General features: G+C 47.9%; 1 protein-coding gene across 2 annotated transcripts in view; it reads right to left on the bottom strand.

Annotated features, from left to right (window-relative positions):
- Positions 1 to 17,517, bottom strand: part of MAP2K3 (mitogen-activated protein kinase kinase 3) — a 50,847-nt gene that overhangs the window by 16,713 nt on the left and 16,617 nt on the right. Inside the window, exons 1-3 of one of the 2 annotated variants that reach the window (XM_065412168.1) lie at positions 3,136 to 3,229; positions 2,403 to 2,435; positions 1,441 to 1,510 (exon numbers count right to left, since the gene is read on the bottom strand). In XM_065412168.1, coding sequence (XP_065268240.1) covers positions 1,441 to 1,510; positions 2,403 to 2,435; positions 3,136 to 3,229 — 197 coding nt within the window. Of the gene's footprint in view, positions 1 to 1,440; positions 1,511 to 2,402; positions 2,436 to 3,135; positions 3,230 to 17,517 lie in introns of those variants that run through there. The other variant, XM_065412169.1, reaches the window with a different exon arrangement.

Below are 17,517 nucleotides of genomic sequence, written 5' to 3'. Positions count from 1 at the left end.
GTGATTTCATGGTGGACTAGCCCAGCCAGTCACATCATGACATCCACCGTCAACACAACATGACTGCCAAGTAGCATGAAAAACCCAGCTATAGAAGACAGAAGCTATTTCCTAGATGAGGCATTTTGTTTACTTAAGGGCCTGTTTCACTCACCTCTGACACTTCGTGCATCCGATGAAGTGGGCTCTAGCCCACGACAGCTTATGCCCAAATAAATGTGTTAGTCTCTAAGGTGCCACAAGGACTCCTCATTGTTTTTGCTGATACAGACTAACACAGCTACCCCTCTGAAACCTGTCACAAGTAGACCTAACATTTTAGTGGCACTGTGCTGCAACTATCTACCACCTTCAATTATTGTTAAAATATATTTTAAAATCTAGGTTTATTTTCCATCGCTCAAGCATGATTACTTCCCCCCTCGCTGCCACTCCTCCTTAGCTTGGAGAATAAGAACAGCCAGTTAAGTTTAGCCTCCGGATTCTCGTGTGCTAGCACAACATTGCAATGTCTGCCTTCAAGGAATGGTTTCATTCCAAAGCAAAAGCTCTGCACTGCTCTCCAAGGTCACGGAAATATTTCTGTTACACTTTGTAAAGCTCAAAAAAACCTAGGTTTGGGGCCTAAGCTATTGTATAGCATCCCTTTTACGAGGAGCCCTCTGGGAGTGAGGACAAGGACAGGTAGATAACAGTGCGTTCACACATTAGGCTTTCCCCTTTGGAGACTTGCATTCAAATGTTGAGAGGAGATTAACTGAAGGAGCCTGATGGTTCGCCAACTGGTGGCCTCTGCTAGGAGCAGTTTAGGAATAAACCTGGTGTGGTGCTGCAGGGCCTTGTACCTGTCTGCATGCTGCCAAACTCTGATCACTGCTACGAATGGTTCTCCATCCCATGTGCAACAAGGAATGACTTCCACAGTAAACAGGAGAGAGACACATTCCAGTGAGCTGAGATACAAGTGGGCACCAAACACAGGCACCGGATTGCAGCAACAAAAACAAACAAGATATTCTGGGCCCTCCTTGTACCAAGGCATTAGTGAGTTAATGATTGAAATTAACACCGATGCAGCAAGATTCCAGCGGCCCGTTAAATAACATTTCCCAGCTCTGACGCCCGCAGCCGGCTCACAGGTCACATGGCGCTTCTAATCCTAACACACACAACACTGCAGCACGTCAGAGAGATCAATGGCTTGCTGCGTGGATTGGTCAATGCCACTGCGAGCTGGGCATCTAGGCGCTACCACAATACCGAGAAAAAAGGTTTAAAAATTAAATGTACACCAAAAAAATAGAACTAAAAGAAAGCTGGATTTCTAAAATTGAAATGGAATATTCCTCTTGCGTTGGCAAATCTTTAAATCTTTAGCCTGCCTTGAGATTTCAGACTTGCAGGAGCATGGAAAGTCAGCACTCAGCGGCAGCGACTTACGTTGGGTTCACGACAGGTTGCTTGATGGGGGGACATGTTATTTTCAGATCCCGTTTTTTCTTGCCTTTCACTGAAAGAGAGAAGAGACACCTGACAGCTACAGACACGTTTGCTAATTCCCCCCTCCCCAAAGCATCTTCCTACCCTGCACGTATAGACTGGCTACAGCAAAGTTACAGCCACTTGAACCCCGGGGATGGCTGGCTGCTTTCCATTATAGCTGGATCCAAGCAGAACAGGAAGTAACTCGGGGGTTCAGAAATGGTTCGAAGCCAGATATCACAGCCCAGTCTTAACCTCCCTGTGCCAGATCGTTCGGCCCGTAAGGGAAACCGATCTACCTTGGGCTTCTCCTTAGTCTAGTCTTTTGTTCCTCCTCTCTCCAACTGCTTTGGTGGTTTCCTCCTCCTACCTCTCGAGAACAGTCTATGTCACAACAGAACGTAGCCAGCAAGAGACACTGAAGAGCAAGTTGGCGGGGAATGCTCTCTTCATGACTGTCCCATTAAGGAACAGGGCAACTCCAGCACAACTGGGCTTCGAAGGGCTTTAAAAACAGACAAGTGGTGCAAGGAACCAGATGCACCAGCCTTTCGTTTCTGGGGAGACCAGAGGCCTGATTCTCCTCTGCCTTGCACCTTGTCATCAACACCTGTAGGAAGTAGGTGTAGTGCTACCAGCTGTAGGTGAGAACAGGGCAGGGGAGGATCAAGCCATTGGCTTTACATTTTGTGTCAGTCACAAGTGAAAACAGGCTGTGGGTCTCGTCACAGCCACTAACGGACATTTGTCCACATCACAGAAGCCCACGCTAGAACACCATTGTCCAAGGATAGCAGGACAAAAAGGGGCCTGGCAAAGCACCTTGGCCAAGCTGTGTGCGATCACATCGCTCTTACGATCTCTGATGCACTTTTAATTACGCAGATCAGCTTAAATAAATCATTTTGCTGGGCACCTACCTGGCTTGGGTGGCTCTAAAGATCCTCTGGGATCTAAAAAAAAAAAAAAAGAGAAAGATTAGATCAGTTTTAATGGAGTAAGACCAGGCTTGGTACAAATCAAGCCTCCATGCTACTGGGTAACACAAAATTCACTCCAGCACTCAACACATCTGAAAAGGAAAGAGGCCCTGTTTGTATTTTCCGCAAAGGTAGAAGAAGCTCACAAAATGGAGCTGCAGCAGAATTGGAGATGATATCCTGCAATTAAGGTGTTCTGCCAAATTCGGCAGAATTCATTAGGCATGGAAGCTGCAGCCTACAGCGGAGACTCTGCAAAAAGAGCACCTTCAATAAGCCGAGCTCCCCTCTTATTTTATGCGTTAACTGTGCTGGGTTGATAGGAGATCTTTTGGCCACATGAGGTCGCCGCACCATTAATGTTACATGACAGAAGCCCAAGCCACCAGATCCCACAAGCTTCACTCAGCACAAGAGTATCGTTGATTTCATCCGGGAGGAGCTAGTAGGCAGCTGTTAAGAGGTTTTAAACCCGGTTTTACAGACACTAACCTACCTGAGCCTTGTGAAAGTACCAAAAGAAAGATTGCAGCTCTTTTAGCGCATTGACCTAGAAGACACCTGAAGAGAGGAGTGTTCTAGTGACCTGATCGCAGGAACTCCCCGGTTCTACTAGCAGCTAAATGCCCGTAAGCAAGTTACAACCTCCCTGCGAAGTGGGAATGGTACCTACCCACCTGCCTCACGGGGGCATAGTCAAAGTGTGTCCAAGTCTCTGAACACAACCGAGGGGGAGCAGAGATCTCAGAGTGGAGACAGCAGGACATCAGTGCTGAACGGCAGCAAGGCGGCTGTGCGTACAGGAGAGAAGGATTCCTGCAGTAGCATCAACCTACCCAGAGAGGCAGCAATTGCCACGGCCCTCTGTGTCCTGATCAGACAGACGAGCCGTACATAATGTTCCCAACACAAACTGTTGCTGTGCATGTCACCAGATGCCCCTGACAATAAGAGCTCCTGAAATACAGTTCTCATCTTCCCCTCCTCCCGCAAACTGCAGCCTTGCTAATGGCTCAGGACATGGAAGGGGGGCAGGGTGGAAAACGCAGAGCTGAAGGTTTCTGCTAGGAGGCCGTGTGGATTCCAGCCCCTGGCACCCCAGTCAAAGAGCTTAATAATGCCACCTGCTTTCATACCACGCTGTAGGATGGCTCAGAACAAATGCCAGGAGGGAAACGTTATGCAGACCACCAGATCAGAGCAGCCACTGGATATCAGAGGCCCTTCCTCCACCACCCACTGCCTTTCATCTCCTCCGCTCCAGAGTTCAATGGAGCAGCAGCCTCCTTATGTCGCAGGCAATCCCTGCGATCTGGCGAACGTACACAACAGCACTGAGCTAGAGCACTGGGCAAGCCATCCATCTCTGGTCACCCAACGGCCGACCGCGCCCTGGCCTCTGGCTGCCAAGGTTCACCCCAGGAAGATTCGCTGGCAGCAGCTACACCATGAGTTGCCCCATAGGGCATGCTCGGTTAATGACCATTGGTACCACCCCGTGCAATGGAAAGGTTAATCCCTCTGGGGTGTTCTCTACCCCTGTCCAAGCCCTGAAGAGACCTGGTGGAGACCCTCCTTGGAGCCTGTCAGTTCTGCTCCTAGACCAACTGGGACGCTGCTGAGCAAGGCAACCCCCTTCCCTCTCCCCAGGCCCAGTACCAAAGCACACTGCACCAGCAGCACTCCCGTCCTATCCCATTGAGGGAGGTGGGCTCCATCAGTAGCCCCTTCTTATTAGCCTCGCCTTCCCCATCATGCACCAACAAAACCAGCCTGGCAGCTCCCATATTTATTCCCACTGTGCAGTTGCAACACTTGAGATAAGGAAAAGGATCGGAACTTGTGTCACAATGAAATCCCCGCCACCTTAGCCAACAACAGTCCTACACTCTTGGGGGGGCAGAGGTGCAAGCTCTCTGACTAGCCTCAATAGCAAGTGGCCAGCTCTGCTGGAGAGCCTGCCTTCTGTTTAACGAGCTGTCAACGCTGCATGCTAGCAAACCTGAAACTGACTGCTGCAGTTTTTCCTCACCGAGCCCAGCTGGGTGAGGGAAGCTATAAATAACCCTGGGAGATTTACACTCCGATGATACTTCTCTGAATACGTGCTTAAGTACCATAGGAGCAAACACGAAACAAAGCACAAATCCATTCACCAGCTCTGAAATCCCCCACCCCCAGAAGCCAGGCGTTTCCAGGTGCCGAGAGCTCACCTCAGAGCCACAAATTAGAGCCCACTGACGCCAGCTCAGATCACCTCTCTGCTCTGCCCAATTCGCCTGCAGCAGCAGCACAGAGCATGCACCAAGACTCACTGGCTTCTCCTGAACTTGATTTTGGCCCTGAATCAGCAAAACTCTTTAGCACGTGCTTAACTTTAAGCACATGCTTGACTCCACCCCTACTTAGCACTTAGGGTGGAATTTTTCCAAATGGGCTTAAGTGACTTGGGAGCACACGTCCCATTCACTTGCAGGGGCGAATTCCCTTTCAATGGGCCCAAAGTCAACAAGTCTGGAAAATCCCACCCATAAGCACATACTTAAGTTCCATCAAAACGAAGGGATTTCAGTGCTTTGCTCAGTCAGGGCCTTTTAAGAGAACTCTGCCTCCTGCCCAACCCCCCAGCCCCAACAACAGAATGTAACCTTGTCCAAAAGTAGAGCCCTTTGCTCCCGCACTTCCTGCTGTGTGCATTCACCCAGTCCGGTGCACTGATAAAGGCCGTGCAAGCCTCTTAGGGCGAATTCAGATGGAGTGAGACTCCAGGTCTCAAATTGCCACCCGGCCATGCAGTGTACACGGTCCAGCTCCAGCTACCCACTCAGAGAAGCGGTTCTGTGGGTGGAGGACGTGTCATTCTAAGAGGGTCCTGGTGCATTTGTATCCAGCATGAGTCCCGTGGCTTTATAAAACACCAGCTTCCCTTTTTTTGTGCCTGCAAATGAGAACGAGTCAACATCTGCCTGCATGCCCCTCCCAATGAGATGCCCACATGCCTGTGTGTGCACCTGCAAATCATTATGCCCATAAAACTGCATCTGTACTCGTTTGTGGGCACAGAAAGGGAGGCTGGTTTAAGGCCTCCGTTGGGAGCCAGAGCTGAAGGTGGCTGTTAAAAAGCCTCTGTCTCTGCTGGAAACTGAAATGAGCTGGATCTGGTTTAAAGGAAGCTATTTTGCTTAATCCTTCTGCTGCCCATTTACCCACTATTGCTCTGAAGTTACCATAGTAACTACCAGCAGCATATACAATGCCACTTCTATGCTACAGGCTTCATTGAGGCTTGCAGCACCGTGATAAGTGACGCATTCAGCCGGTGCCTAGGCAGGCTCCAGGTACCGTTCTGACTCGCTGTAGACTCCCATCTTGGCCCTGAACATAAGGGTCAGTCCAGAGGTAGCTGGGGCCAAGTCAAACATCTCTGCACTATGTTACTTAATAGATTGCATGTCCGCAGAGAACAGTCCCCTTGCAATGGCAGAGAGGGAGGATGGTGCAGAGCTTAGGGCGTTAGCCTGTGACTCAGACCTGAGACTGATACCCTGCTCTGCCACAGCCTTCCCATGTGACCTTAGGTAAGACACTTAGTCTCCCTGGGTACGTCTACATGGCAGACAGACACCCGCAGCTGGCCCGTGCCAGCCGACTTGGGCTAAGAGGCTCAGGCTAAGGGGTTATTTAATTGCCAAGTAGAGATTCGGGCCAAGGCTGGAGCCCGGGCTCTAGGACTCTGCGAGGTGGGAGGGTCCCAGAGCTCAGGCTGCAGCCCGAGCCAGAATCTCTATTCTTCAATTAAACAGCTCCATGAGCCAGAGTCAGCTGGCACGGGCCAGTGCGGGTGTGTAATTGCAGTGCAGACATATCCTCTGTGCCTCAGTTTCCCATCTGTAAAGCAGAGATTACAGCACCGTGGTTTTGCAAGGCCAACACACACTGAAGACTGATGCACCCCGCTATATGGTCCATGGCGGGGGGGGGGGGGTATAGACTGAAAAGGCAGCTCTCAGGAATGGTTTCAGAGCTCCTGGTGAAAACCCCAAATGGAAGCATCCTTGCCCCTCACTCTTCTAGAAGACAAGCACAGGACCTGTCTCTGCTGGTGAACATGGGGGCTTTGTTGTTTCTTTTACACATGCCCCCGCCCCTTCCCCCAAACGTAGCTATCTGGTGCAGCCCAGCAGAATAGCTGCGCTACCTCAGTGTCAAAGGAGGCATGCACAGGAGTGACCTACTCCAGTAAGCTACTAAGGTAGCTGCTGCAGCACAATATCCCTACAACGGTGTGACTCGCCCCCTCATCTAGGCACACCCTGAAGACACTTCCTGACTCAGATCTATAAACCATGACTAAACCAAGGCACGGAGGAGAAACTATCAGGCTCCGCACCCAACTCCCTTGCTCTGGCAGTGCCTTTAACATCGATCCAAAGTACCCTCGGCGCTCACCTACAGTCACATTGAGGACCACGTGTGCAGCTGCTACAACGCACACACCGCTCGCGTGGGAGCCGGTGACCTGCAGCTGATCTCTGCATTCTAGCTTGATCATTAGGGCTCTCCCCAGGAAGAGGAAAACAGTAATCCTCTAAAGGGTTCTCTGTACTCTGGCAGCAGTCTCTTGCTCCAGAGGCACACGCATACTTAATAAGCCCAACACTGCGCCAAGAGCAGCCAGCACAGCTCCAAGCGGAGACCAACTACCACTAAAGCAGGCTCTAGTGACCCCAGGGGTACTTGCCACAGCAGAGCTGTGTCATTCTTCATAAGCACAAGAATTGACTAGGTCAGTGCCAGGCACTGCTCCTGGTAGGTAGGGAGGTGCACTGTGATTGCCTCCTGACAAGCAGACAGACACCCCATTTCAGAGCAAAGGAAGCGGTGGGGGAAAGAGGACTTTTTAAAGAGAGTGGGATGAGAATTACAAAATCCTGCAACTCAAGACCTTCCATCCTGACCAGCTCCTGGTAAAGTACCCATTTCCAGCCCCAGCAAGTGGCTACATAGGAGCTCTTAACCACATGTCATCTTGATTACCATCTCTCCCACACACTTGAATTCCAACAAGGTTTCCGCTAGAGAGAGAAACAAATGCTTCCTGCTGCCTGTGAACCCTGGACTCATCCCAGCTCCCCAGTACATTGACCTCTAGCACGAGAAGCTTAAGAAATATGGGGGGCAGATCCTCAGCTGGTGTAAACCCGGGTAGCCCCACAGTCTTCAGCATAGCTCCATCGATTTACGCCAGCCAAGGATCAGGCACGTATGCTGCAAGGATCATGTCAGAATTCAAATGAGGCAAAGAGATGGTAATCGGAATGACATGATTTCAGGGATGCAGAGCTCAAAAGGCTTGTGAGCCTCATCTAACTCAAAAAGCGACAAAGAGTCCTGTGGCACCTTATAGACTAACAGACGTATTGGAGCATAAGCTTTCGTGGGTGAATACCTGATGAAGTGGGTATTCACCCACAAAAGCTTATGCTCCAATACGTCTGTTAGTCTATAAGGTGCCACAGGACTCTTTGTCGCTTTTTATAGATCCAGACTAACACGGCTACCCCTCTGATACTTCATCTAACTCAGTCAACTCCTCAGAGCCACAGAAACAACACATGTCCATGAGAACATGAGAGCGGCCATACTGGGTCACAACAAAGGTCCAGCTAGCCCAGTATCCTGTATTCCGACAGTGGCCAATGCCAGGTGTCCCAGAGGGAATGAACAGAACAGATAATCATCAAGTGATCCATCCCATGTCACCCATTCCCAGTCCAACAGCAAGCACTCAGCTGCCTTAGGGTACATTTACACTGGGAACGATAGTAAGGTATTCTCTGCACTGGTGCAGCTCTCCTAATGTGGTGCTACCAACAGAGGAAATTGTCAGTGCAGACAAGGAATGGGCACACTGACTACCGTGTCCTCGAACACTGCTGAGTGGAGCCACCATTGGTTGCACCAGTGTAGGGGAAAAGTTGGCAGGCATTCCTTGCGTAGGCAGGGTTCCAGTCCCCAGCATGCCACCACAGGCACATCTCTGCATCCTTTATGCTGAGAGAGGAACTATTTCCCTCTCAAGAGAAAGCCACCGACTGAATTTCTCATGCCACAACCTTGATAAAGTTAAAAACAGCCAATTGCATTTCCTGGAGCTGTTTAATTCCACCTCTGTGTATGTGTGTGTGTGGTACCTCTCCCTACTGGCTGACGTGGGTGGAAACTAGAAGGACAAATCTTAAGAACTGTAAATAAAGCTATTTGACTGAGCTGACCTTTGAAATGCAACCTCTGCTGCCTCATGGCCTATCTCTACTCCCATGTGCCAGCCCCAGGAAAGGCACAGTGCAGAGCAAAGACAGCAGCGCTATAGAATCTACCATACAGAGGGAACTGGGACGAGAACAAGACTGTTGGCTTGAGGGTGGGGGGGAAAGGAAGTTAGCAACACCTCTCTAGAGGGTTTGATTTTGTATCCAACAAGTTCTGTTCACCCTTGGACAGGACAATCCGATCACGGATTTGGGGATGAAGAAACGCAAATGAAGGAGGCGGCTAGATGGGATACCCAGTGTTTCGTACCCCAGCCACAGAAGAACAGTCAGATAATATCAGAGGGGTAGCCGTGTTAGTCTGAATCTGTAAAAAGCAACAGAGGGTCCGGTGGCACCTTTAAGACTAACAGAAGTATTGGGAGCATAAGCTTTCGTGGGTAAGAACCTCACTTCTTCAGATGCAAGTCACCCACATAAGCTTTCGTGGGTAAGAACCTCACTTCTTCTTGCATCTGAAGAAGTGAGGTTCTTACCCACGAAAGCTTATGCTCCCAATACTTCTGTTAGTCTTAAAGGTGCCACAGGACCCTCTGTTGCTTTTTAGTCAGATAATAGTCAGCTTTAAGGGCAAGATAACAGATCAGGTGTCAATCTCCTTTGCTAAAGGCACAGCCAGCTGAAGCAAAGAGGGGAGCTGGCTCCCAGCAGAGCGCCATGGCAATATTTGCACCACTCTGCAGCCTGGAAAGAGCAATCAAAGCAGTGGGGGGGAGGGGAGGGAATGCTAAGCGCAGTCAGTCACCCCACTGGGCACTTTTTAGGAGAAGCCGTCAGTAGAATTTTTGCAGAAGTTGAAAACAAAGCGCAACAAGTGAACCAGGAGGAGGGAAAAAGCAGTTCATAAAAAGCCCCTTCTAGTCAGAGCTGCCTGCAGACGAACAAAAAAAAAAAAAAAAAAGTCACCTGTTAACCTCTGCTGAATCACAGCTCTGAACTGCAGCTGGTTCCCTGTGGGGCACTCAATTCTAGTGCAACGGGACTTTGGTGCAAAAACAAACAAACAGCCTGTTGTGTGTGGCAAACGCTTAAAAAAAAAAAAAAAAAAAAAAAGACCAGCTTAGCTGCAAACCCTGCAGATTTTTCCATACTCATGCCGGCCTGTACACCTACAGCTGGCATTTCAACCCAACGCCTGCCAGTTTCCAGTAGCTTTAAAAATAGCTAACTGGCCGCAAATACAGACCCCCTCCGAGCAAGGTTACAAAGCAAAACCGCACCGAATGAACAAAGTGCCACAGCCCCTTTTACCATCTGAACCGCTCTTCAGATCTTCCCGCCACGTGTTTTGGAAATTGCAACATATACCTTGTTTCTTGTCCATGGTTTCCCAGAAATGAAGAACAGAAACGGCCCGCCTTGAAGCGGCTGGGTGGGCGTTGTGGGGGGTGAAGAAGGGGGCGATGTCTGCAGGATCCAGCGCGCAGAGCTTGCTGCAAACAGCACCGCTTATTTTAAAAAAGCGTGCATGGTCCAAAGTACTCCACAGCCCTTTCCGATGATCTCTCGTTTCTCCCCTCCACGCCCCGCGCGCAAACGAGAAGCAATTAAATCATTCTAAGGTTCCTGTGCTGGAGGGAAGAGGGAAGGAGAGAGATGGCAGAGTGCAGGGTTCCTTCACAGGCAGCTGCTGAAGTTGGCCAGCTTCAGCTCAGATTACACTTTTGAAAGCTCAACAGTTGTAAAAGCGGCAGCCGTGAAAGAGCACATGACGTCAAACAGGAAACTGGACCGGGGCCAATGATGGAGGCCATTGAAGTACAGGGTTTTTAAAATGCATCCCATCAGGACACATTTCTGGACAAAGTGGGTGGTTAAACCCAAGCTGGATTTTAAAAAGGCAGCTTTTACAGACACACCCCTTCCAACCAAATGTAGACAATTTTAGATCAAAGGCAATAATGAAACAGTTAAACATGACAGCTGTGCAGACAGGCTAATACCAGGTCTCCCTGTTAGTTTTTTATGTCACCGCGCACAACCAGGGGACACAACGCGAAAAAAGAGGATTAGAATTCTATCCTGCTTTTCACAAAACTGCAGAGCTCCGAAACCACACAGCACGGCCCATTACTGAAAGGGTGTGTGCTTCACTTGAAAGGAGGCCTGGTCCCTGGCCCAGTGAGCTTGCACTCTCAATAAAGCAAGATGCAAACAGTGAGACCTAATCAAAAGAAAGAAAGAAAATGCAAGACAAGGACAAAGTTTATAAACATAAAGCTGCGTGTTTGCTTATGTCTCCACTTCTGTCTTCTTAAAGGGGCTTCACTGAATTAAAGACTTACTGCAATAGAACCGGACAATGCATCAAACTTTTTGGGGTTTTGTTTTTAAACCAAAAATGTAGCATGCAGGGTTGTGTGTTTTAACATACACACCGTTGTGCAACTATGACATTTCTGTTCATGGAAAATGCCTTGCCCTCCTAGTGATTCACCTCACCTATCGGAGCTTTGCATAACAGCTTGCAGTCCGGCCCACATTGCAACCTGTGTCAGCAATACAACAGAAGCTCCTTGGAGCAGGCAAGTGCTAGCTGCTGTAGGGAAGAACTGCAACTGACTGCCATGACAATAACTCTGCGGTGGGGGGAAAAACAAAGGGCTTGTTTAAAGTGAATAAACTGAAGGCGCACCAAGTCATGCAGTAGAAAGCAAACATCAAGACCATTGCTTATGGTCCGGGTGTCTGTGCACTGAGTGCAAGGAGAAGAAAGATGCTTGTATTTATTTATAGAGCAGGTGACATCCACTTGCTGTGCTTCTGACAACTATTACCACAACAAATAGTGCAAACATTGTTCCATTACAATACCAGGCTGACAGCCATTCCAGGATGACAGCCGTGGTGGCATCTCAGAAATAAAAATCACTGTATGGACTGTACTTGTAAATAAAGAGTTGGAGGCTGCAGGGGAAATCTCAATATTTTTGCACAAGTGTAGGTAAAAAAATAGGGGCCAAAGCATGTTTATCCTCTCCCATCCCTCAAATCAGGCCAACCAAAGCCAGCTTTGTACTTACGCTTCAGCTTCAAGCTTTAATAGGCACATGCTTTTATTTGTTTCCATCACGAGTCACCCCGGGAAAGATATTGCATCAAGTTCCTTCTTTACCTTAAACTAATAATAAAAACACGTGCCTGATTCACTCATGAAATATTCGCTCATTGTGTAGGCCAGGCTGGACCATGTGCACTGGAAGGAAGAAAGGTCAGAGATGGAGATAACTGTACATACTTAACAAGGCTGCTCTAATTTTAAGTAGTGTTAATAACACGGCCCAGAAGGACAGTCGAGGATGTTTCTTGGCAGGGGGGGGGATTTACACCCCCAGGTTATAGATTCGGCTGAGATTTTCAAAGTTTCTTAAAACAGGAACTGCCAAACAGGATGAGACCAGAGATCCATCTAATCCAGTCTCATCTTTGACATCATTCAGCACTGGATGATTCAAGAGGAAGATGTGGGATAATATGATACTAAACTGCTCAAGATAGTTAAGACCAAAGCAGACTGTGACGAACTTCAAAAAGATCTCATAAAACTAAGTGATTGGGCAACAAAATGGCAAATGAAATTTAATGTGAATAAATGTAAAGTAATGCACATTGGAAAAAATAACCCCAACTATACATACAATATGATGGGGGCTAATTTAGCTACAACAAGTCAGGAAAAAAATCTTGGCGTCATCGTGGATAGTTCTCTGAAGATGTCCACGCAGTGTGCAGAGGCGGTCAAAAAAAGCAAACAGGATGTTAGGAATCATTAAAAAGGGGACAGAGAATGAGACTGAGAATATATTATTGCCCTTATATAAATCGATGGTACGCACACATCTTGAATACTGTGTACAGATGTGGTCTCCTCATCTCAAAAAAGATATACTGGCAGTAGAAAAGGTTCAGAAAAGGGCAACTAAAATGATTAGGGGTTTGGAACAGGTCCCATATGAGGAGAGATTAAAGAGGCTAGGACTCTTCAGCTTGGAAAAGAGGAGACTAAGGGGGGATATGATAGAGGTATATAAAATCATGAGTGATGTGGAGAAAGTGGATAAGGAAAAGTTATTTACTTATTCCCATAATACAAAACTAGGGGTCACCAAATGAAATTAATAGGCAGCAGGTTTAAAACAAATACAAGGAAGTTCTTCTTCACGCAGCGCACAGTCAACTTGTGGAACTCCTTACCTGAGGAGGTTGTGACGGCTAGGACTATAACAGCGTTTAAAAGAGAACTGGATAAATTCATGGTGGTTAAGTCCATTAATGGCTATTAGCCAGGATGGGTAAGGAATGGTGTCCCTAGCCTCTGTTTGTCAGAGGATGGAGATGGATGGCAGGAGAGAGATCACTTGATCATTGCCTCTTAGATCCACTCCCTCTGGGGCACCTGGCATTGGCCACTGTCGGTAGACAGGATACTGGGCTAGATGGACCTTTGGTCTGACCCGGTACGACCGTTCTTATGTTCTTATAATCTGCCACTCATACTTGGTCTCATCCTGATCTTTAACATGGAGATTAACGTAAGCCCCTGAAGCATGGGGTTTAGTATACCTTCTCCATTTTTTAGCAATAACTATTATAACTCTGGATGTTCTTGTTATCCATATATAAACATCCCATTCATCTTTTAATCTTATTAAATTCTTGGCCTCAACAACTTCCTGTGGCAAGGAGTTCCACCGTCTATTTACACTTGGTGTGAAAAAGCATTTCCTTTCATCAGTTTTGAATTTAACACTTTCAATTTCATTGAATGTCCCCTTGTTTTTGTGTTATGAGACAATGAACAAACTCCAAATCTACCTTCTCGTGTCTCATTCCCGAAGCTGTGAAAATGTCAACCTTAGTGGATGTGAGGAACTTGAGAAGTCTCAGTCAATGTTTAAGTTAGTGAGACTGATATTATTGACACAAACTCCCAGTCCAAAGGTTTGAATGCTCCGCAGACTCCTGCGCCACAAAGGATGCAAAGTAACTTGACATGCATCATCCAACATTTAGTACTGGGCAGTTAGACCCTTGAACAAAAGGCATTGTAAGTGTTTTACTAACATTAATTTAGCCACACGACATCCCCATGTAGTGGGTAAGTTATTCGCCATTTCTCAGATGGGTAAACTGTGGCACGGGTGGGTTAAAAGGACTTGCCCAACTGAGTCCATGGCAGAGCTGGGAATACAAAGCAGGGGTCCTGACTCAATCTGCTCTAACCAGTAGGCAACACTGCAGTCTTCTCAGCTTTCAGAGTCCATGCTATCTCCTGTACATCGGCAATCCTCAGTAAGTGGAAGAGCACACCCTAAACACAGCAGTGATCTAAAACAGAGCCCTCCCAACAAAGGCCTGTTCCACCACCCTTCCCCTCTAAACGGTTGCAAACAAATATGCTTTTGGAAATACTGAGTCAGGGTTAATACCTAATCAAGGATAACTAAAGAAATGCATGGAAGATGCAGGGGCTTTTGAAAGAAATCAGAAAGACTAGTAATAGCTGGCCCCTTAACACCAACAACTTTAGCAGGGTAAGAACGGTCCCTTTCCTACCTCTTAAATGTTTGGGAGGGAAAAGGATTAAGAGTCCCTTAAAATAAGAAACATAAGGCAATGCTACACAGATCTGCCAACAGGAGCTGTGCAAATAACCAATATTTCAGTTCACTAAGCAAAAAGTTAAAAATAATTAGCTTGGAGTTGAACTAAACATTTATTTCAACCCAAAACATTTTCCCTCCCCCCAACTAATGGGGGGGGAGGGGACTGTTTTGTCTTTTTTTATTATTATTATTTTAAACAACTTTTTGTTTGGAATATTAATTGTTTTATTTTAAAAAGTAAAAAGCTTTGTTTCAGAAATGTCAAAACTATGTCAAAATGTCCCGTTTTCAAGTGAAATAATTTGGCAAATTTGACAGAGATTCATGAAATGTTTTGGTCGACCCAAATCTGCATTTTTTGACCAAAAATTTCATCCAGTTCCATCTCCAAACACAGGAATTTTTAGACTAAACTGACAGGGACACTGTTTTTGTTCTGTGTGTCTCCAGGGGCTAGCACAGTGGAGTCTAAGACTGGAGCTGCTAGGTGCTATCACAATAGAAGTAGGAACTGATTATATAGGAGGCCAGGGGCGGGGGAAGGGTTAAACAGCCAAGCGGAGTTGAGCAAGAGAAGAAACCAACACCATACAGACTCCTTAAACTCTTGAGGGGAAACAGACCTTGCAATTAAAATACTATGAAAGTTCCACTTGGGAAATTTCATGGTCACTTAGGCTACGTCTTCACTACGGGGGGGGGGTCGATTTAAGATACGCAAATTCAGCTACGCGAATAGCGTAGCTGAATTCGACGTATCGCAGCCGACTTACCCCGCTGTAGGGACGGTGGCAAAATCGACCTCTGCGGCTTCCTGTCGACGGCGCTTACTCCCACCTTCGCTGGTGGAGTAAGACCGTCGATTCGGGGATCGATTGTCGCGTCCCGTTGGGACGCGATAAATCGATCCCCGAGAGGTCGATTTCTACCCGCCGATTCAGGCGGGTAGTGTAGACCTAGCCTTAGAGACTGCATAGCAGAAAATTCAGCTTCTATGTCTATATCTACACTGAGTTGGCTGCATTCAAGAACTCATAACTGCACAGAAAGGTTTCATAGAAAGAACCATAATCCAGCCCCCCAAACTTGCTCTAGTTATGGAAAGGGGTGTGGTTTTAATAGAACCTCTTAACGTTTCTCTATCCTACAATAAAAATGCAGTGTTATAGCTTGATGCAGGAACATTCCTCTTAGCAGACATATCTGTGCCTCCCTACAGCCAAATAATCAGAGAGAACAGTCTATTCCCAGCAACAGACAATCCCCAGTGTTACAAGATGCTGTACTGTGCTGGGCTTCTACCAGTCTACAGTAATATGCACTTTGCGCACAGACTGTAAGACAGTTTCCTCTGTACATATGCAACACTGATGCCCCCTAGGGTCTGAGTGTGCCCCATGCAAAGGACATCCAACAATCCATGTGTCACAGTCGAAGTCTCGTGCTCTGGCAAGCTGCACCTGCACCTCACTCCCACCGCAAGGCCCATGGATTCGTCTGCACGCTGGTGTGGCGGACTAGAAGTTCTGCAGCAGCTCTATTTATATGCAGGCTTTCAAATGAATCTGATATGAAAATACAGTCACCTCTGGGTTAGTTATTTGGATATTAAAATCAATGCTATGCCGTGCCCACATTGCCGGTTTTCAATACAACAGATCACTGTACTGACGATGCCTGACTGCAACGCTGGGGCTGGAAGTCAGGGGAAACCTGGGGACTTCGGCAGATGCAGCTGGAGCTTTGGGGACCTGGAAGCAGCACCGGATTTGTGGGAGAAGCACATTAGCTGCTGCTCCCGCTGAATGTGACCAGCAGCAAAGTAGTTCACAATATTGACATTTAAATTGCCCGCTTCAGGTCTCAGAGTTAATCCCCCCATCAAGATTCATGGAGCAGATAACACCTGTCTGAGCTACTGGTTTGGTCCATCTCACTTCCAGGTAGACACCACTGCACTGGTTACAGTCTCACAGTGTTCAGGTTACCTGCACAACCACAAGCGCTGGGGAAAAGAGGTTGCGGTTTTGTTTGTTTTTTAAATGCAAGATGAGATTCTCAAGCACAGGGCTGGTTCTGCAGCTGCAGGGCTACGGCCTACACATGGCTGTGATCATACCACTAGGATCAGACCTCCAGAGCTGTGAGGAAGCTTCCCATTTATAATGAAGACGGATCACCCCTCTAGGAGGAGGTGAAATGAGGAACCACTAGCTGGTGTTTGTACAATGCCTTAAATATGCAACATTGCTATATATGTGCTAAGAATGTGCAACAACGGCTCATATGAACACTCAATAAGATGACCAGATAATGTCTCGGGTGCACCATGGCTCAAGGCAGAGGGCCAAGCACAGCTCGCGGCGCGACCTGCCCCGCAGCACACAGGACAGCCACGCACATCCGCATCCTCAGCTCTTTCGATGACTCCTTCCATCAACGCCCTTTTTCCGTGGCCGGATTTTCAAGTTAGTTCTCTGTCCTTGAGAGGAAGGCACTCGCAGGAGAACCCTTTCCCAAAGAGCCTGCTCAGAGCAGCAGCGTTAGCTACTCTTCCTCCCACAAACAGAAGTGCTCTGACTCAGACTCAAGCGGACGTCGGTGACCGCTCTACAGCGGCACACAGCACTAAACCACCTGCCTACCTCTCCTATTCATACGGCTCCCCATCCAGCTGGGCACAGTCCCCCTGCTTGAAGCTTGCACATAGACCTAGTTAAGCATCTTCCGATGCAGACCCATCCATGGGTAAGCGTGCCCCCTTGCTGAAGCGGCTGACTCCAGAACCCAACCCCTCAGCTCCGTAGTGCAAGGTCTAGTCAGGCAATACAGAGCCCCAGCTGGTAAGACTCATTATCCTCATGCAACCTCTAGTCTGCACACTTGCACCGAACAGCTAACCCTAAAGAGTAAAAGATTCTCAGAATTATGAGACTTGGGACCGTGCGCACACTTGGGGGGAGGGAGGCAGAAAGGGGGCTGGCATGCAGCCACAAGACAAAGATCTGGAAAGCAATCCCAGCCCAAATGCATCTTAATTGTTAAGCGAAGGCAAGCGAGACTAAGAGAAAAGCAAGTTCTGTGCATCCTCTCTCTCCCTGCCTCGCACCTCGCTCC

This window comes from Emys orbicularis, chromosome 10, assembly GCF_028017835.1.
Source record: "Emys orbicularis isolate rEmyOrb1 chromosome 10, rEmyOrb1.hap1, whole genome shotgun sequence".
Taxonomy (NCBI): Eukaryota; Metazoa; Chordata; order Testudines; family Emydidae; genus Emys; species Emys orbicularis.
The sequence above is the reverse complement of the archived record's forward strand: the minus strand, read 5'-3'. Positions and strand labels throughout refer to the sequence as shown.